The following is an 18,324-nucleotide window of genomic DNA, read 5'->3' as shown; positions in this document are numbered from 1 at the left end:
GGGAGAGAGTATGGAGGAGGTGAACGTATTCAGATATTTGGGAGTGGACGTGTCAGCGGATGGGTCTATGAAAGATGAGGTGAATCATAGAATTGATGAGGGAAAAAGAGTGAGTGGTGCACTTAGGAGTCTGTGGAGACAAAGAACTTTGTCCTTGGAGGCAAAGAGGGGAATGTATGAGAGTATAGTTGTACCAACTCTCTTATATGGGTGTGAAGCGTGGGTGATGAATGTTGCAGCGAGGAGAAGGCTGGAGGCAGTGGAGATGTCATGTCTGAGGGCAATGTGTGGTGTGAATATAATGCAGAGAATTCGTAGTTTGGAAGTTAGGAGGAGGTGCGGGATTACCAAAACTGTTGTCCAGAGGGCTGAGGAAGGGTTGTTGAGGTGGTTCGGACATGTAGAGAGAATGGAGCGAAACAGAATGACTTCAAGAGTGTATCAGTCTGTAGTGGAAGGAAGGCGGGGTAGGGGTCGGCCTAGGAAGGGTTGGAGGGAGGGGGTAAAGGAGGTTTTGTGTGCGAGGGGCTTGGACTTCCAGCAGGCATGCGTGAGCGTGTTTGATAGGAGTGAATGGAGACAAATGGTTTTTAATACTTGACGTGCTGTTGGAGTGTGAGCAAAGTAACATTTATGAAGGGATTCAGGGAAACCGGCAGGCCGGACTTGAGTCCTGGAGATGGGAAGTACAGTGCCTGCACTCTGAAGGAGGGGTGTTAATGTTGCAGTTTAAAAACTGTAGTGTAAAGCACCCTTCTGGCAAGACAGTGATGGAGTGAATGATGGTGAAAGTTTTTCTTTTTCGGGCCACCCTGCCTTGGTGGGAATCGGCCGGTGTGATAATAAAAAAATAAAAATATATATATATATATATATATATATATATATATATATATATATCCTCCATGGGGAAGTGGAACAGAATTCTTCCTCCGTAAGCCATGCGTGTTTTAAGAGGCAACTAAAATGCTGGGAGTGAAGGGGCTAGTAACCCCTTCTCCTGTATATATTACTAAATGTAAAAGAAGAAACTTTCGTTTTTCCTTTTGGGCCACCCTGCCTCGGTGGGATACGGCCGGTGTGTTGAAAGAAAGAATATATATATATACATGTATATATATAGTATAGTATTGTGGTAGTATAGTAGGAGTATAGTGTAGTATAGAGTATAGTATAGTGGTAGTATAGTAGGAGGGGTGTTAATGTTGCAGTTTAAAAACTGTAGTGTAAAGCACCCTTCTGGCAAGACAGTGATGCAGTGAATGATGGGAATCGTGGGAATGGTGGGAATCGGCCAGTGTGTTAATAAAAAAATAAATATAGTGGTACCAGCACTATTACATGGGTGTGAAGTTTGGGATGTAAATGTTGCAGCAAGGAGGCGGCTGGAGGCAGTGGAGATGTCCTGTCTAAGGGCAATGTGTGGTGTAAATATTATGCAGAGAATTTGGAATGTGGAATTTAGGAGAAGGTGTGGAGTTATTAAAAGTACGTATTAGTCAGAGGGCTGAAGAGGGGTTGTTGAGGTGGTTTGGTCATTTAGAGAGAATGGATCAAAGTAGAATGACATGGAGAGCATATAAATATGTAGGGGAAGGAAGGAAGGAAGGGGTGGGGGTCATCCTTGAAAAGGTTAGAGGGTGGGGGTAAAGGAGGTTTTGTTGGTGAGGGGCTTGGACTTCCAGCAAGCGTGTGTGAGCATGTTAGATAGGGGTAAATGGAGACGGATGGTTTTTGGAACTTGACGAGCTGTTGGAGTGTGAGCAGGGTAATATTTAGTGAAGGGATTCAGAGAAGCCAGTTATTATAGATTGAGCTGGACTTGAGTCCTGGAATTGGGAAGTACAATGCCTGTACTTCAAAGGAGGGGTCTGGGTTATTGAAAGTTTAGAGGGATATCTAAACTGTCGTATCTGAGCACCTCTGCAAAGACTGATTATATATGAGTGAGTTGAAAGTGTTGAATGATGATAAAGGTATTTTCTTTTTTGGAATTTTCTTTCTTTTTGGGTCACTCTGCCTTGGTGGGAGACGGCCGACTTGTTGAAAATATACATATATACATGAATCAACAATACTGTATTAATATTGCACTGCAATTATGCAATGGTCTTAATTTATGCAGATGTACAGATAATTATATACATTTAAATAATACAAAAACAACCCTGTGCACATATTCCCACACCACACAGCTCGCAGATTATAAAACAAGACAAAATTTTAATACTGTTTATCTTTATTGAGCCCTAAGATATTGGCCTATGACAAGCAACAGTAATATTATTGCAACATTTCTCTAGCTAGGGGAATCACTTTTTCTGTCTAAAGATATAATACAAATAAAAAATTCTTGATATTTGGTATATACAGGGCAGGCATGATGCACATTATGTTCTCCCAGTTCGAGAATATCCATAAAAAACATTCACTAGACTTGATAAGGGTCTTATGTGGCATGGTTATGTCAAAGCCCATACTTAATAACATGTAATAATTCACTTTGACTCATTGCAAAGGAAATGATTACCAAACTGCAGCTAATAAGCATGATGGACTTAAAATCAGCCATAGGGGAATGCTTTCATGATGCTCAACCATCAACAAGGAAGAATATACCTATGAAAATAATGGCTCAAACACTGTGATAATTTCACCGCAAAAAACTTTTTGCCCACCCAGTAAGAGGTTCATTTTTCAAAGTAAACATAAAAATCAAGATAAAATACTACAACTTAATACTCTGAAACAGCAACATAAGAGATTCAAATTATACACAAAAATCATTAATGCAGTTTACACCAATACCTTGTTATATCAGAAATGTTAATGTGTTAAGTCAACCCTGTTCCAAGGATACAGTAAAAGCTCTTACAGCTTTTAAACTTCTCTTGTATTTAACAAACTAAAGAAAATTTTTAAATATAAATCAAATTACCCTGAATCATTCATATACAGTATTTCTCATCTCATCATAATCATACAAAACAATCAATATGTATATAGGCAAAACACTGACACTCCTTGGCTTTTATATTGCCTTCTTAACTTGAGCACTTAGAAGGTAGAGTTTCACTTGTATTTTAATTGGGAAGACTGCCAGTCCTGGATATAAGCCAATAATTATATAGTTAAGTTAATAAAACAAGCATAGAAGGATATTAAGCTTCAGCAGGATAGGAAGTAACTTACGGAGATAAGTTGACTGGTAAGGGGTGCGGCGGTCGAGGGTGGAGGTAGAAGTGTAAGTCGTGTTCTTGTCATCAGGTTCATACTCAGGGCCTGTAGGGGTTTGCGCACTCAAAATTATCTAAGCAAGCAACATAGGTTGTGGTGTCTACAAAACTAAATCTAGCTTTATGCTTTCCAGATTCAGGAATTTTAATAAAGATGACCATTGCTACAAGTTTTGAATATTGATCTAATTTATAAGGCAAATTCTCAAGAAGCTGACACCACCACCACTGTGAAAGTTCCTTTATAGGGATCACACTCCAAGCACTTAACTACACCCACAAAGACAGAATGGACAGTTGCTAATAAGCCAATGTGGAACATTTGAAAATTCCAAAACAAAATGAACTTTAATATGGTAATTCATTAAACTGAAAAATGAAGATGCTAATCAATTTGGAATAAAGTTTTCTCAAATAGTCTCTAAAGACAAATATAAATTTAAGATTTTGTTACTACCAGTATTTTATTTTACAACGAAAATCTCATTTTGGTACACTAAATAATAATTAAACCATTTAATAACATATTTTCTCTTTACTGTAACTCATACAAATTCAAATGCTCCATATCTAAGAAATTAGGTTAAGCCACAGACACACGAACGCTGGTGACACGCATTGCACTTCACAAAATCCAATAATTTTTGGTCAGCCATTATTCAAAGAAAAAATAACAATAATATATACAGCATATACAGTACAGTATTAGAAATACAGTGGAACCTCAACTTACGAGTTTAACCCTTTGACTGTCACAAGCCCATTTCTGAAACTGTCATTCTGTCCCAAAATTTTTGGAAAAAAAAAAAATTATTTTTTTTCTTATGAAATGATAGAGAATCTTTTCCCTATGGTAATGACACCAAAAGTACAAAATTTGGTCGAAAACTCATGGAATTACACTCCCGCGAAGGTAGTGGTCTCGGCGACATATACGCATCTGCAATTCTGCCGATTTTGAGCCCTGTTCTTGGCCAATTCCTTTGTTCCAGTTGACCAAACTCATAGCTATTTCTTTAGAACTTCATTTTTTCTATCAGTTGAGTACAAGAAAGCGCCCATTTACCGATTTGAACTACCCAATAAAGTGGTCAGAAATTGGCAATCTGGCCAATTTCATGCAAATTAAAAAAGATGCCAATTTCAAAACAGGGTCCAGAATAAACAATGTAGATATTCTTGGAACTAAAATAACATATCCTCTGTTCATTAGTCATGTCTCTAGGCCCCTTTTATATTACTATTGCTTTCTATTTTGATTTTTTATTCATACAAAAAATGCAAAATTTACTGTTATGCAGACTACTGCATAATTGTAAAAATGGTATAAATAATATCAGTGCACTAGTGAAAGAATATCAGACTCCCCAGTTGACGTGTATTGGACGTGTGGTGTGATTTGCTTACTCCTGAACATTGGTAAAAATCGAACATTTCTGCTACCTTGAACTCAATTTCAAGGTCGTTTTCATCATGAAACTAATCAAAATCATCTCTATTTCTGTAATATGTTTTCCATTTTATCATGTGAGACCATGAAAGCAAGTATACAACAATAAATACTATACGAAAATACACCTCAAAGTTGGCGTTTTAATCCAAAAAAATGGTCAGTTTTTTTTCTCATTATGCACTGCGTGCTGCAGGATTTTTTTATGTGGTGCACACTGACCACACAAACCCTTTCTCCTGCTTGATCTGAAGCCCCTAGAATTATTGAGGATATATACATCCGAAACACTGGCTCGTAAGGCGTATATATACGACCAAAACAGTCAAAGGGTTAATCCATTCCGTGACCTAGCTCATAACACAATTTGCTCATATATCAAATAAATTTTCCTTATTTAAATTAACTGAAATTCCATTAATCCTTTCCACCAGAATTCCTGCTTTCTGGAAGCAGGACAAAATACTTGAATATGATGCTAATATCAACTCTACAGTTTATTTATCTATCACAATTCATCTATTTTTTTTTTTTATTAACACACTGGCCGATTCCCACCAAGGCAGGGTGGCCCAAAAAAGAAAAATTTTCACCATCATTCACTCCATCACTGTCATGCCAGAAGGGTGCTTTACATTACAGTTTTTAAACTGCAACATTAACACCCCTCCTTCAGAGTGAAGGCACTGTACTTCCCATCTCCAGGACTCAAGTCCGGCCTGCCGGTTTCCCTGAATCCCTTCATAAATGTTACTTTGCTCACACTACAACAGCACGTCAAGTATTAAAAACCATTTGTCTCCATTCACTCCTATCAAACACGCTCACGCATGCCTGCTGGAAGTCCAAGCCCCTTGCACACAAAACCTCCTTTACCACCTCCCTCCAACCTTTCCTAGGCCGACCCCTACCCCGCCTTCCTTCCACTACAGACCGATACACTCTTGAAGTCATTCTGTTTCGCTCCATTCTCTCTACATGTCCGAACCACCTCAACAACCCTTCCTCAGCCCTCTGGACAACAGTTTTGGTAATCCCGCACCTCCTCCTAACTTCCAAACTACGAATTCTCTGCATTATATTCACACCACACATTGCCCTCAGACACGACATCTCCACTGCCTCCAGTTTTCTCCTTGCTGCAACATTCATCACCCATGCTTCACACCCATAAAAGAGCGTTGGTAAAACTATACTCTCACACATTCCCCTCTTTGCCTCCAAGGACAAAGTTCTTTGTCTCCACAGACTCCTAAGTGCACCGCTCACCCTTTTCCCCTCATCAATTCTATGATTCACCTCATCTTTCATAGACCCATCCGCTGACACGTCCACTCCCAAATATCTGAATACATTCACCTCCTCCATACTCTCTCCCTCCAATCTGATATCCAATCTTTCATCACCTAATCTTTTTATCCTCATAACCTTACTCTTTCCAGTATTCACTTTTAATTTTCTTTTGCATACCCTACCAAATTCATCCACCAACCTCTGCAACTTCTCTTCAGAATCTCCCAAGAGCACAGCGTCATCAGCAAAGAGCAACTGTGACAACTCCCACTTTATGTGTGATTCTTTATCTTTTAACTCCACGCCTCTTGCCAAGACCCTCGCATTTACTTCTCTTACAACCCCATCTATAAATATATTAAACAACCACGGTGACATCACACATCCTTGTCTAAGGCCTACTTTTACTGGGAAATAATTTCCCTCTTTCCTACATACTCTAACTTGAGCCTCACTATCCTCGTAAAAACTCTTCACTGCTTTCAGTAACCTACCTCCTACACCATACACCTGCAACATCTGCCACATTGCCCTCCTATCCACCCTGTCATACGCCTTTTCCAAATCCATAAATGCCACAAAAACCTCTTTAGCCTTATCTAAATACTGTTCACTTATATGTATCACTGTAAACACCTGGTCCACATGCCCCCTACCTTTCCTAAAGCCTCCTTGTTCATCTGCTATTCTATTCTCCGTCTTACTCTTAATTCTTTCAATAATAACTCTAACATACACTTTACCAGGTATACTCAACAGACTTATCCCCATATAATTTTTACACTCTCTTTTGTCCCCTTTGCCTTGATACAAAGGAACTATGCATACTCTCTGCCAATCCCTAGTTACCTTACCCTCTTCCATACATTTATTAAATAATTGCACCAACCACTCCAAAACTATATCCCCACCTGCTTTTAACATTTCTATCTTTATCCCATCAATCCCGGCTGCCTTACCCCCTTTCATTTTACCTACTGCCTCACGAACTTCCTCCACACTCACAACTGGCTCTTCCTCACTCCTACAAGGTGTTATTAGGCATGTTTCTTTACACCTGTTGTCAATGTTTACCCATCAGTAAATGGGTACCTGGGTGTTAGCCGACTAGTGTGGGTGTTATCCTGGGACACTGACCTAATTTTCTTGAAATACTCTGCATAACAAGCGGCTTTCTATATAGTAGTATGTCACTGACGTCAGCTAGGCCTGTATACCTTGTACATGTACGTGTAGTAAATAAAGATATTATTATTATTATTATTATTATTATTATTATTATTATTATTATTATTATTATTATTATTATTATTATTATTATTTTCTCAGTTGTTTGTTGGGTTATCTTACTGAAACTTGGGCAATGTATGATTGAAAGATACTTCTTAACGTACACCAAAAATGAAAAAATCAGACCATAAATAGCGGAGTTCACTTCTCGGCTATTAGCGGCGGTTTAGCGGTATATTGTTGTATGGTTTTTATGGTTATATTCTCATTTTCTCGGTCTCATTTGATAAAATGAAAGATATATTACAGAAATAGGTATGATTTTGATTGCTTTCATGATGAAAAGTATACCTTGAAATCATGCTCAAAGTTGCGAAAATGTTCTATTATTTAGCGAAGCTCGAGTAAACAAATGACGTCACCATCCAATACCTGTCTGCTTGCCAGTCCAAATTCCAATACGCAGTCAAGAATGGGTTGACATTATTTATACAATTATTACAATAATGCATAGCAGTAAATCTTCTATTTTTTTGTAAATAAAAATTCCAAATGGTAAGCAAGAGTAATATAAGAGGGGCCTGTAGCCATGACTAATGAACAGAGAAAATGTTATTTTAGTGCCAGGAATGTCTACATTGTTTATTCTGGACCCTATTTTGAAATTGGGATCTGTTGAAATTTGTGTGAAATCGGCCAAATTGCCAATTTCTGACCACTTTATTGGGTAGTTGAAATAAGTGAATGGGCAGTTTCTTGTACTCACTTGACAGGCTAGAAGTAAATAAGTTTATTCAGGTATACACAAATACAGTTACATAGATTATCATACATACCGATGTATGTATAGAGAACTAAAGATAACCCAAAAAAGTCAGACAAAGTGACTTATTTCCAGTACCTGGCTTGGGCTTGCCATATATGATTTTTGGTAAATATTTTTCTTTTCTCGGTTGTTTGTTGGGCTATCTCATTGAAACTTGGGCAATGTATGATGGAAAGATGCTTCTTAACGTACAACAAAAATAAAAAAGACGGATGATAAATAAGGGAGTTCACCTCTCAGCCATTAGCCGCCTCTTTGCAGTATATTTTCATAGGGTTTTTATGGTTTTATTCTCATTTTTTTGGACTCATTTGATAGAATGGAAGATATATTACAGAAATAGACATGATTTTGATTGTTTTCATGATGAAAAGTACCTTGAAATTGAGCTCAAAGTAGTGGAAATGTTTGATTTTGGCCGATTTTCAATGAACTTTGTGTAAGTCAAGTTGGTTAATTTTATTAAGTGTATTCTAACCTAACCACTCTGTACTCCGGCAAACTCAGTAATCCGGTACACTACAGGTCCCAATGATGCCGGATGTGTGATGGAGGACCTGTACTTGCAACATCTGCCACATTGCTCCCCTATCCACTCTTTCATATGCCTTTTCTAAATCCATAAATGCAATAAAAACTTCCCTACTTTTATCTAAATACTGTTCACATATATGCTCAATGTAAACACTTAATCTACATATCCCCTACCCACTCTAAAACCTCCTTGCTCATCCACAATTCTACATTCTGTCTTACCTCTAATTCTTTCAATAATAACCCTACCGTACACTTTTCCTGGTATACTCAGTAAACTTATTATTATTATTATTATTATTATTATTATTATTATTATTATTATTATAATAATAAGAGGAGATTCAGAACACCACCACTAGTTGGAGCAGTGCACTGTTTACCTCGCTATGGAAGCCTTTCTCTCACGCTTTGCTTACATTTCTTGACAGTCATTTGGCCAAATTTCCTTTTTCTAACCATGGGTCCTAAGAAAGTAAGTCTAAAGGACAGTGCTGAGAAGAAAAAGAGGATGATTTCCATGGAATTAAAGCATGAAATCATAGATAAACAAGCAAGGTGTGCAGGTTGTGGGTTGAGGGGAAAGCGGGAGAAGCTTGCTCGTAACTCGGATATTGGCTCATAACTTAGAGCAAAAAATGGACCGAGCAACGGCTCTTATCTCGAAAAACTCATATGTTGGGACACTCATAAGTCGAAGTTCCACTGTAATTAAGTGAATTTGAACATTAATAAGAAAAATTTATGTACCAAATAAAACCAGAATGTATGAGAGACTTTTTCTCTTGCAGTATCTGATTCAGTCATAAAGGTTGCTTGTCATCTGTTATAAAGGCTTAGAAAATGAGAGAAGTGACTTTGCAATGACAGATGTTCACAAGTATGTACACAAACATCACAAACATTTTATATACAGTATATGTCATACATGGGACAATCTCAAGATGGGTATAACCAAGGGACATTATAAACCAAAAGGACCCATATATAGTGGATCTAAAGGAAACCAAATTGGAGAAACTTACTGATAATGAGGTAATGTTTGGGGAAACTTACTCAGAATGGAAAATGAGACAGGGTAGGAAAGAAAGTAGGTGGATTGGCAATATTGGTTTAAAAAATTACTCCCAAGCTAAAGACATTAAAATTCAAAACATAAATAATGTTGAAATTTTGTGGTATAAAAACAAAAAACCTATGGTCCTAATGCATATAACCCACAACCTAAAGAAAAGTGGAAGTGGGAATATATAATACACTAAGGAAAATACAATATTCATGAAAACTGGTAGTGACTATAAAAATATAAAAACTATTGTAATCTACAGTTTTAATCACAGTACTGTACTATATAACAAAATACATCACATGGTTGGAGTAGTAAACAAATGGTACAAAAAATCATCAATATCATTACTTTTTTATTTACCACATCATTAAAGAACTGAATAAAATAAGAGAAATCAATACATCAGAAATACAAGACCAGGTATTAACTAGGAAAACAAAATGAAATTCATAATATACATTAACTAAACTCACTGGTAAAAGCAATAATGTTATATTAGGAATAACTCATGTTAAAAGGCAAGATGTGAGAAAGAACAAAAAAAATAAAAAACAGGATGAACTAGATTATAAAAATGGAAAGTATGATGATCTAAGACGGTATTTCAAAGAACAAAAGTGAATACAATATCACATGGAACAGATACAGAATAAACAAAATACTGTATTGTACTTTATATGAATAGTTCTGCAAAATACCTGTACTTTGTTTAAATGTAATCAAACACATTCCAAAAATGATGTTTAAAAGTAATCAAACACATTCAAAAACATAATGACAGAAAACAAAAACAGTACAAAAGACAGCTTAAATATGAGTTGCTACTCAGTGATTATGATACTTGATACTGGAACCACTGGGAATGCTTGAAGTCTCTTAAACTGTATTGCAAGAAAGGTATAATTTACACCTGGAAAATACTGGAGGGACTGATCCCAAACCTGCACACCAAAATCATTCCATATAAAAGCAGCTTGACAGATGGGGCCCAGTACGTCCAATAAAAAAAAGGGGTGCAAGGCATACACTTTTCAATGCCCTTCCTTCTTGCGTAAGGAAAATTACCAACAAACTTCTGGATGCCTTCAAGAGGGAACATGACAAGTTCCTCAAATCAGTTCCTGACCAACTGAGCTGTGGTTTATACACTGGACTGTGTATGCCCAGCAGTAACATCTTGGCTCATCAGGCCTTGATCCACCAGGCCATGGGGGCAATGACCCCTGGAAGCATCCTCCAAGTATCCTTCAGGTATCTACTACTCTTTCATGCCAAGTATTATGGAAACCTTTAATAAGGCTTTCCTTCACAAGGTTTAAGATATTTTAAAATACACAGAATAGGGTATGAAACTACTCTTTATCCCTAACAACCCCAAACCAGTCAAAATGTATGGATTGCCTAAGACCCACAGACCTGGGATCCCAATGAGACCTAACTATCTTCTCTGAAACAGACATTCCCTCCTCACAAGCTAGTGAGCATTTTAACTAAACACCCTGTTCAAACTCTTAGGAACCATCAGTCCTGCACACCTCAAGCATTCAGACCTCCTCAACTCCATTGGAAACATCAACATAAAAGACAAGAAAGTCTTCAGCCTAGATATGACTTCCTTCTTAACCAAGGTACTGACTTCACAAGCCATTGATCTCCTACATAAAAAAAAACTGGTAACTTCTTTTATTTACCTATTCCTGAAAATGACTTAATAGATATACACCAATTTCAGTTAGTTCTCCTTCGAAGATTCCCTCTTCCAACAGATCTTTTACTTACCTATGTTTTTTCTTTAAACCCAGTCCTAGCAAACCTCTATATGGATCATCTTGAAGCTGAACATTTTATCTCCATCCTCTTCTGTCACTTCACTTAACTATGTGGATGACACCTCCTTTATTACACTGAGAAGATTTGACAAGGAATTAAACACATGTGCAACATCTGGGTATCTTATCTGAAGACATTTTATCGACCAGTGGCTTTATCAATTCAATGTAGAGATCATGTGTAAAGACAGTAGAAGACGAGGTAATCAGGCCCTCATCCTGGAAGCCAGTAATCAGTACCCTAGTCTTGATGAGTCAGGAAGATGGACTCTTACATACTGGAGTCAGACGAGATGCAGCAATCCATCTTCCCACCTATAATACAAGTTCATTAAGACTAAGGTACTGAACACTGACTTAGAGTCTGATGGATAAATTACCTCATCTTCCACTGTCTTCTTTGTATAGTTCTGAAAGGTTGAGGGAATGATTACCTCATTATAGTCTTTGCATATCATCTCTGTAATGAACTGATAAAACCAATGGTTTGAGAAACATCTTTAAATAAAGACACCCAGGTGTTACACATGTGTCTAATTCCTCATCTTTTTGGTATTGTATGCCACTACTGCTATGAGATCTGACATCTCCACCCTAGAAAATATAACCAACCAAGTCAAACCTTCTGCACAATTTACAATTGAGGAAGAAACCAAAAATACACTTCTTTTCCTAGATGCTTTACTCTGCAAGTTTGTTAATGAACTTTGTGTCAGTCTACTGGAAACCCACCAGCCAACACAATCTTCTCCACTTCCATTCACACCATGATAGAAAGACTAAATGTAGTTTTCAAAAGGATTTTTTCTAGAAGCTTTCTATCTGTTATGGGAAACTTCTTGAAGGAAAATGCTCTTTCATCAAACAAATCATCATTAAACTTCACGAAACACCCCATAACATCAACAACTCTCCCAGACCTGATGCCACTGAAAAGAAATACACAGTTCTCCTAAACAACTTGATTGCCAAGCACTTGAAGATCTTCTCCAATAGCAAACTTAAAAATGTAGAAAACACAGCCTCTACTTCCATTAAGGATATCATCAGATAGAAACACCACTAACATAACTCAACTACAGAAAAAGTATACACAATCCAATGTAACAACTGTGACAAAAATCTATATAAGTGAGATATCTACAAACAAATTTCAGAGCACCGATATGTCACCAGAAGTGATAATCTTAACATCTGCTTAACATAACATAATTCTCGTAATCACTTAATAAATTGGAAAGTCACACTACTAATAGCTAAGGAGGAGGACAAAACCCAGAGAAGAATAGTCATTGAATCTGCACTCAATAATATTGCTAACAACTTTATTAGAACAGTTTTTACAATTTAGATGAACTTCTTGCCAAAAAATTTTATAATATCTGAGAATCTACATAATTTGAGTACCATCAAATTTGCTCTTCACCTCAACACTACTCACTACACAACCATATGATCCACGAATTAAGTAAGACTTCATGAAGACTTATTGACCAAATATAATAAAATAATGAACAAATAAAGAATAAGTTTGTAGGAGAGGTACCTCATGAGCAGGCAAAAATGTTACTTACCGCACCAGGGAGACTAAAAAGATTAAAACTACTACTCCCTTGAGGATAGTACAGTGGAACCTCGGTTGTCAACTGCATTACTTGTTGAACAAATCGGTTTTCGAACAAGGAATTTGAGGAAAAAATGTCCTGGTTTTCGTACGTTTTCTTTGTTGTCGACCAACAGTGCGGACGAGTCAGGTCGCGTGCTTACAGAATGCGCACTGGACAATGAGTCAAAATCACTTTGAAATCACTTCAGAAACAAATTTAACCCTCAGGGAGTTCTGGAAGGACCATTTCAATATCCTCATCTACCTGAGGCTTATAGACAAAGCCTGGGGAAATGTGTCTTCCAGGACCATGCAGTCAGCATGGTAGAAACTGTGACCTGACTTTGTGGCAGCCAGAGGTTTTGAAGGCTTTGAAGATGAGCCTGAGCCAGTAGAGGATATTGCATCCCTGGGAAAGACCTTGAGCCTAGAGGTGACTGAAGATGATGTGCAGGAGTTGGTGGAGGAGCACAGAATTGAACTGAACTCACCACAGAAGAACTTGTAGACCTTCAGAAGGAGCAGTAACAGACTGTAGCAGAGGAGCTGTCATCAGAGGAATGGAGGGAAGGGATGATGTGCCCACTGCACATGTGTGCTAAATGGCATGAAGTGCTGGAGTTTGCTGAAAAATACCATCCAGACAAAGCAGTGGCCATCCATCTCTCTAACATGTACAATGACAGTGTAATGTCTCAATTTAGACAATGACAGTGTAATGTCTCAATTTAGACAAGTGCTAAAATGGATCGAGAAACAAACCTCGCTGGACAGGTTTTTAGTGAGACAAAGAACTAGTGAGTCAGAAAAAGATGTTAGTGGTGAAAAGAGACAATGAAGAGAAACAATACCAGAAGGATAACTGCCTGACATTAATAGAAGGTGACTCTCCTTCCAAGCAGTAACATACCCCCTATTCTCGTCCACCTCCTGCTTCCGATATGACATTAGCTATCTTATGACAGGTAAGAGAGAGTTAAATTTTCATTTACTGTACAGTATTTCAATTAAAGTTTCTTTTGGTATTCATTTTTAGTTTTATGTAGTATTTAACACATTTTTAATAAATTATATTGTCATTTAGTGTCTGGAACGGATTAATTTTATTTACATTATTCTTTATGGGAAAAATTACTTTGGTTGTTGTCCATTTTGGTTGTCGAATCAACACCTGGAATGAATTCAATTCGACAACCGAGGTTCCACTGTATTTAATTGTAGTACAAAAATACTTGCTCATCGTCCTTCCTTAGTAAGTTCATCTGTTTGTGATGTGACAAAGCCTAGTGTGTCAGGGAAATACCCTAGATTATGGACATTCACATTTTTGAAAGACAAGGTGGACTTACTGAAAGACTCAGAACTTATTTTGGCCCCATGGCCCCACACAATAAACAAGCAAAGGCGGCCTGGTGGCCTGGTGGCTAAAGCTCCCGCTTCACACACGGAGGGCCCGGGTTCGATTCCCGGCGGGTGGAAACATTTCGACACGTTTCCTTACACCTGTTGTCCTGTTCACCTAGCAGCAAATAGGTACCTGGGTGTTAGTCGACTGGTGTGGGTCGCATCCTGGGGGACAAGATTAAGGACCCCAATGGAAATAAGTTAGACAGTCCTCGATGACGCACTGACTTCCTTGGGTTATCCTGGGTGGCTAACCCTCCGGGGTTAAAAATCCGAACGAAATCTTATCTTATCTTAAGCACAAAAAACAATGGATTATTACGAAATGTTTCATTTGAACACACAGGGTAATGTTCACTCGCCGAGAAACAACGCCACACTGATTCAGAATGCGTGCGTGGGAGGCTTTGTGTGTGCATGGCAGGCAGACATGTTTGGTACAGCGGACGAAATATGAGGTGAGAACAAACACAGAGACAATATGTTGATGAAAAAAGTTGTCGATAACCAAAATCGACAAAAACAGGGGCAAGTGAAAACCGAGGTTCTGCTGTACATGCAGAGCAAACCTTCAGTTAAAGACAATATTTCGTTCTATGGAAAGCTTTAACAGTGAATAAAATGTTGTCTTTAAATAAAAGTTTCCACTGTAAGTAGTGCCTTCTCACCACATTTGTCATCAATCCTACCATTCCAAAACAAAAATGCTGAATACTGCAACAGGATCCAAAAGAATGTAGTCTATGCTACAAACACTAGAAACTTTAAAATATTACATAAAGAACTAAATACTGAAAACAGAAGACTAGGAGCAAAGTTCGGCCCTTATAACTATAAATAGTTAAAAATAGACAAAAAGGGTACAACACTGCTCCCCATCCATAGACATGTCACCTAGCTTGATAAAAGACATTCATTTAATTGATTAAATTACTTTAATTAGGGTTGGGTCAGTCATGCAATGCAGAAAAGTCACATTCCTACCTCATATGCTTCTCTTCTTTGGTACTGATTTGATCATGTACAATGCCTACTGTAAAATGTTATATATAGGTGTCTCAAAATCATAAAAAATGTTAGACATTAATTTCAAATAGAAAATATCTGTAAGAAATTAAATACAATACATGTATATGTCTTCAGGCTTACAATGTGTAGTGAATATAAGAATAAACTGGGGATATATATATTGAGTTTCATTTGATCCCTGCTCTAGAGATTTACAAATTTTATATAGAAGGTATGTGAACTGCAGCCTTAATGACCCACAAGAAGTCAATAAACTAAGTTGCTGAATATATCTAACCATAATAAAATTTTAAAAAATGGACTGAAGTTTGATAAAATCATATTTAGAAAGTTTATATTAAAGTACTGTAGACGAGTGAGCAGAATAAACTGCCAGGTAGGATCCTTGAAGCATACACAAAGGGTCCACAAAGTCCTTTTCTGATATCAAAAATTTATTAAAATATGGTAAAAGATATGAAAATGCAGTCCTCTACACATGACAGCATAATTATCATAATATTAAGTTACCTGGCAGAAGGACTGGCCAGGACAGCCCCATCAAATGGTCTCCACTCTTCCTTGATATTACACCTATAGACTTTTTGTGGAGGCTTGTAAGGGGTTAAGTTTTCCAAATACCAATAGCTGACATGCGTCTAAACATGAAATGAACTGGGGTATCGATCGGATTTGTTACCAGCCACTAGAAGTGCATATGTATGTTTGAAGTGGCATAGATTAGACAATCATCAAGCTTTATACAAATGCTATTATTTCAGCCATCATATGCAAATAACCATATTTTCATATCTGTTAGCATTTCATTGAAACAAAAGCTTGGAATACAAAAGAAGGACCCTGTTGACACCCAGTACTTTGGTAATTGTGGGCTGGACAGGTACATTAATGGGAATGTAGTTCTTCTCCATTCTTGTTTTATCTTATAATAAATTAAAACACTGGCATGGTATTAGAGTTCTAGATGAATGAAATGTGTAGATCAGAGTAGGACCTACTTAGTAAGGCCAACATGTCTACTATAGTGCTCCTCTTTTCTTAGGGATTACAGTAGTTTATATATTTCAACCCCTACAAAATATTACCTGAGTGAGTCAACCACCTACTTTTTGTGCCCACTATTTGTATTCTAGAGGCAAATTGAAAATTTCTTTAAAAATGTCTGATCAGTTGGGATGTGGTGCCTATGTTGGTATGGTGACAACGAGCACATGCTACAATAGTGATAACCAGCACCAACAGCTTGAGTGACTAAGAGGCCAAAAGGCCTGGTTTGAGACCTGGAGGTAGAAGCACTGACCCCCAGAACCACCTACTGGTAGTCAATGCTTATCACACGTTTTTCAGTATCTTAGTCTGAATAAAACAAAATGGTTAAGATGGTATCCAGAAACAATGGTTTCCTGTTATATACACTAAAAAAACAATAAAAATGCCATTAATAGGCAATGACACACCAAACAGTACAACGAAATAATGGCAAGGTCAGACATTCCCAGTCTGAAGTGATCTGGTTAGAACACTGTCATATCCTCAAAACAATACAGTCCCCATTATCTAATTTTCAAAATTGCCACCTAGGATAAATATTAAAAAATGCTTGTTGCATGAATCCATTCCATAAGTATTTAAAATCTGAGGCAAAATAGCCAAGGCATTGCTAAGGCACTGCCCCTGAAATGATGGTCTTCTTAACAAAATGCATTCACAAAGAATGATTTACAAGCACACACATTTTAGCTTTTGTCAGATCAGAAGAGACCTCAACAAGACATGTTTTATTGTCCACAAACAATAATACTCCAATAAAAAACTACCAGAAGCATGTAAAAATAAAAGAAAAACCAAAAACGTAAATAAAACTAATTGACGCCACAAGGCTGGGAAGCCTAAAAATCACACAAGACTATCCTAAAGCACAGATGTATTACACCTGGTGCTGACCCATCTACTGGACATTTTTTAAATTGGATTATATTATTTACTACACCCTCAGAAAAAAATTCTGACCTGTGTGATTAATAATGGCGGCATGATTCGGCGAGCTGCTGCGTTCTCCCTTATCAAAGTTCTTAAGCTCAAGGTGATCATGATGGATCCATAGGTCTGGAGGCTGCACCTCTGGTTTGTTACTTTTGCTACAACTGCCAACTCTGTAAATAAATTAATCTGTAATAGAAACAAAAATGCACACTGATTCAGTCCCCGGTATTCGTCGTCACACAATTTATTATTTTCAAAATATGAGATTTTTTCAAATGCATCACCCATCTCCCACCAAGGCAGAGTGACTCAAAAAGAGAAAGAAACACTTTCACCATAATGAAACACTTTCACCATCATTCACACATAAGCACTGTCTTTGCAGAGGTGCACAGATATGAGAGTTCAGATGTCACTCCAAACAGCCAATATCCCAAAACCTTCCTTTAAAGTGCAGGCACTGTACTTCTTATCTCCAGAATTCAAGTCCAGCTAACCGGTTTCCCTGAATCCCTTCAAAAATATTACTCTGCTCACACTTGAACAGCATGCCAGGTTCCAAAAACCATTCATCTTCATTCATTCCTATCTAACACACTCACACATGCCTGCTGCATGTCCAAGCCCCTTGCACACAAAACCTCTTTTACCCCCCCCTCCATCTTATCCTAGGACAACTCCTACCCTTCCTCCCCTCCACTACATCTTGAAGAACATTACATTTGTAAAAAGTGTTGTTTAACCCTTGAACTGTCCAAACGTAGATCTACGTTTACGTGAGTAGCGCTCCAACCTTTATTTTCTCCATTTGAAAGCATGTAAAAAAACTGTAAAT

General features: G+C 37.5%; 1 protein-coding gene across 5 annotated transcripts in view; it reads right to left on the bottom strand.

The window, feature by feature from the left end:
- fra (neogenin protein frazzled) overlaps nt 1–18,324 on the bottom strand; it is a 195,756-nt gene that overhangs the window by 85,085 nt on the left and 92,347 nt on the right. For 3 of the 5 annotated variants that reach the window (XM_070095374.1, XM_070095369.1, XM_070095391.1), the window contains exons 13-14: nt 17,517–17,659; nt 3,193–3,282 (exon numbers count right to left, since the gene is read on the bottom strand). In XM_070095374.1, coding sequence (XP_069951475.1) covers nt 3,193–3,282; nt 17,517–17,659 — 233 coding nt within the window. The remainder of the gene's footprint in view (nt 1–3,192; nt 3,283–17,516; nt 17,660–18,324) is intronic. The other 2 variants (XM_070095381.1, XM_070095403.1) reach the window with 1 other exon arrangement.

The sequence above is a fragment of the Cherax quadricarinatus genome, chromosome 4, assembly GCF_038502225.1.
Source record: "Cherax quadricarinatus isolate ZL_2023a chromosome 4, ASM3850222v1, whole genome shotgun sequence".
NCBI lineage: Eukaryota > Metazoa > Arthropoda > Malacostraca > Decapoda > Parastacidae > Cherax > Cherax quadricarinatus.
Note: the sequence above shows the minus strand (reverse complement) of the source record. Positions and strands in the feature narration are given on the sequence as shown.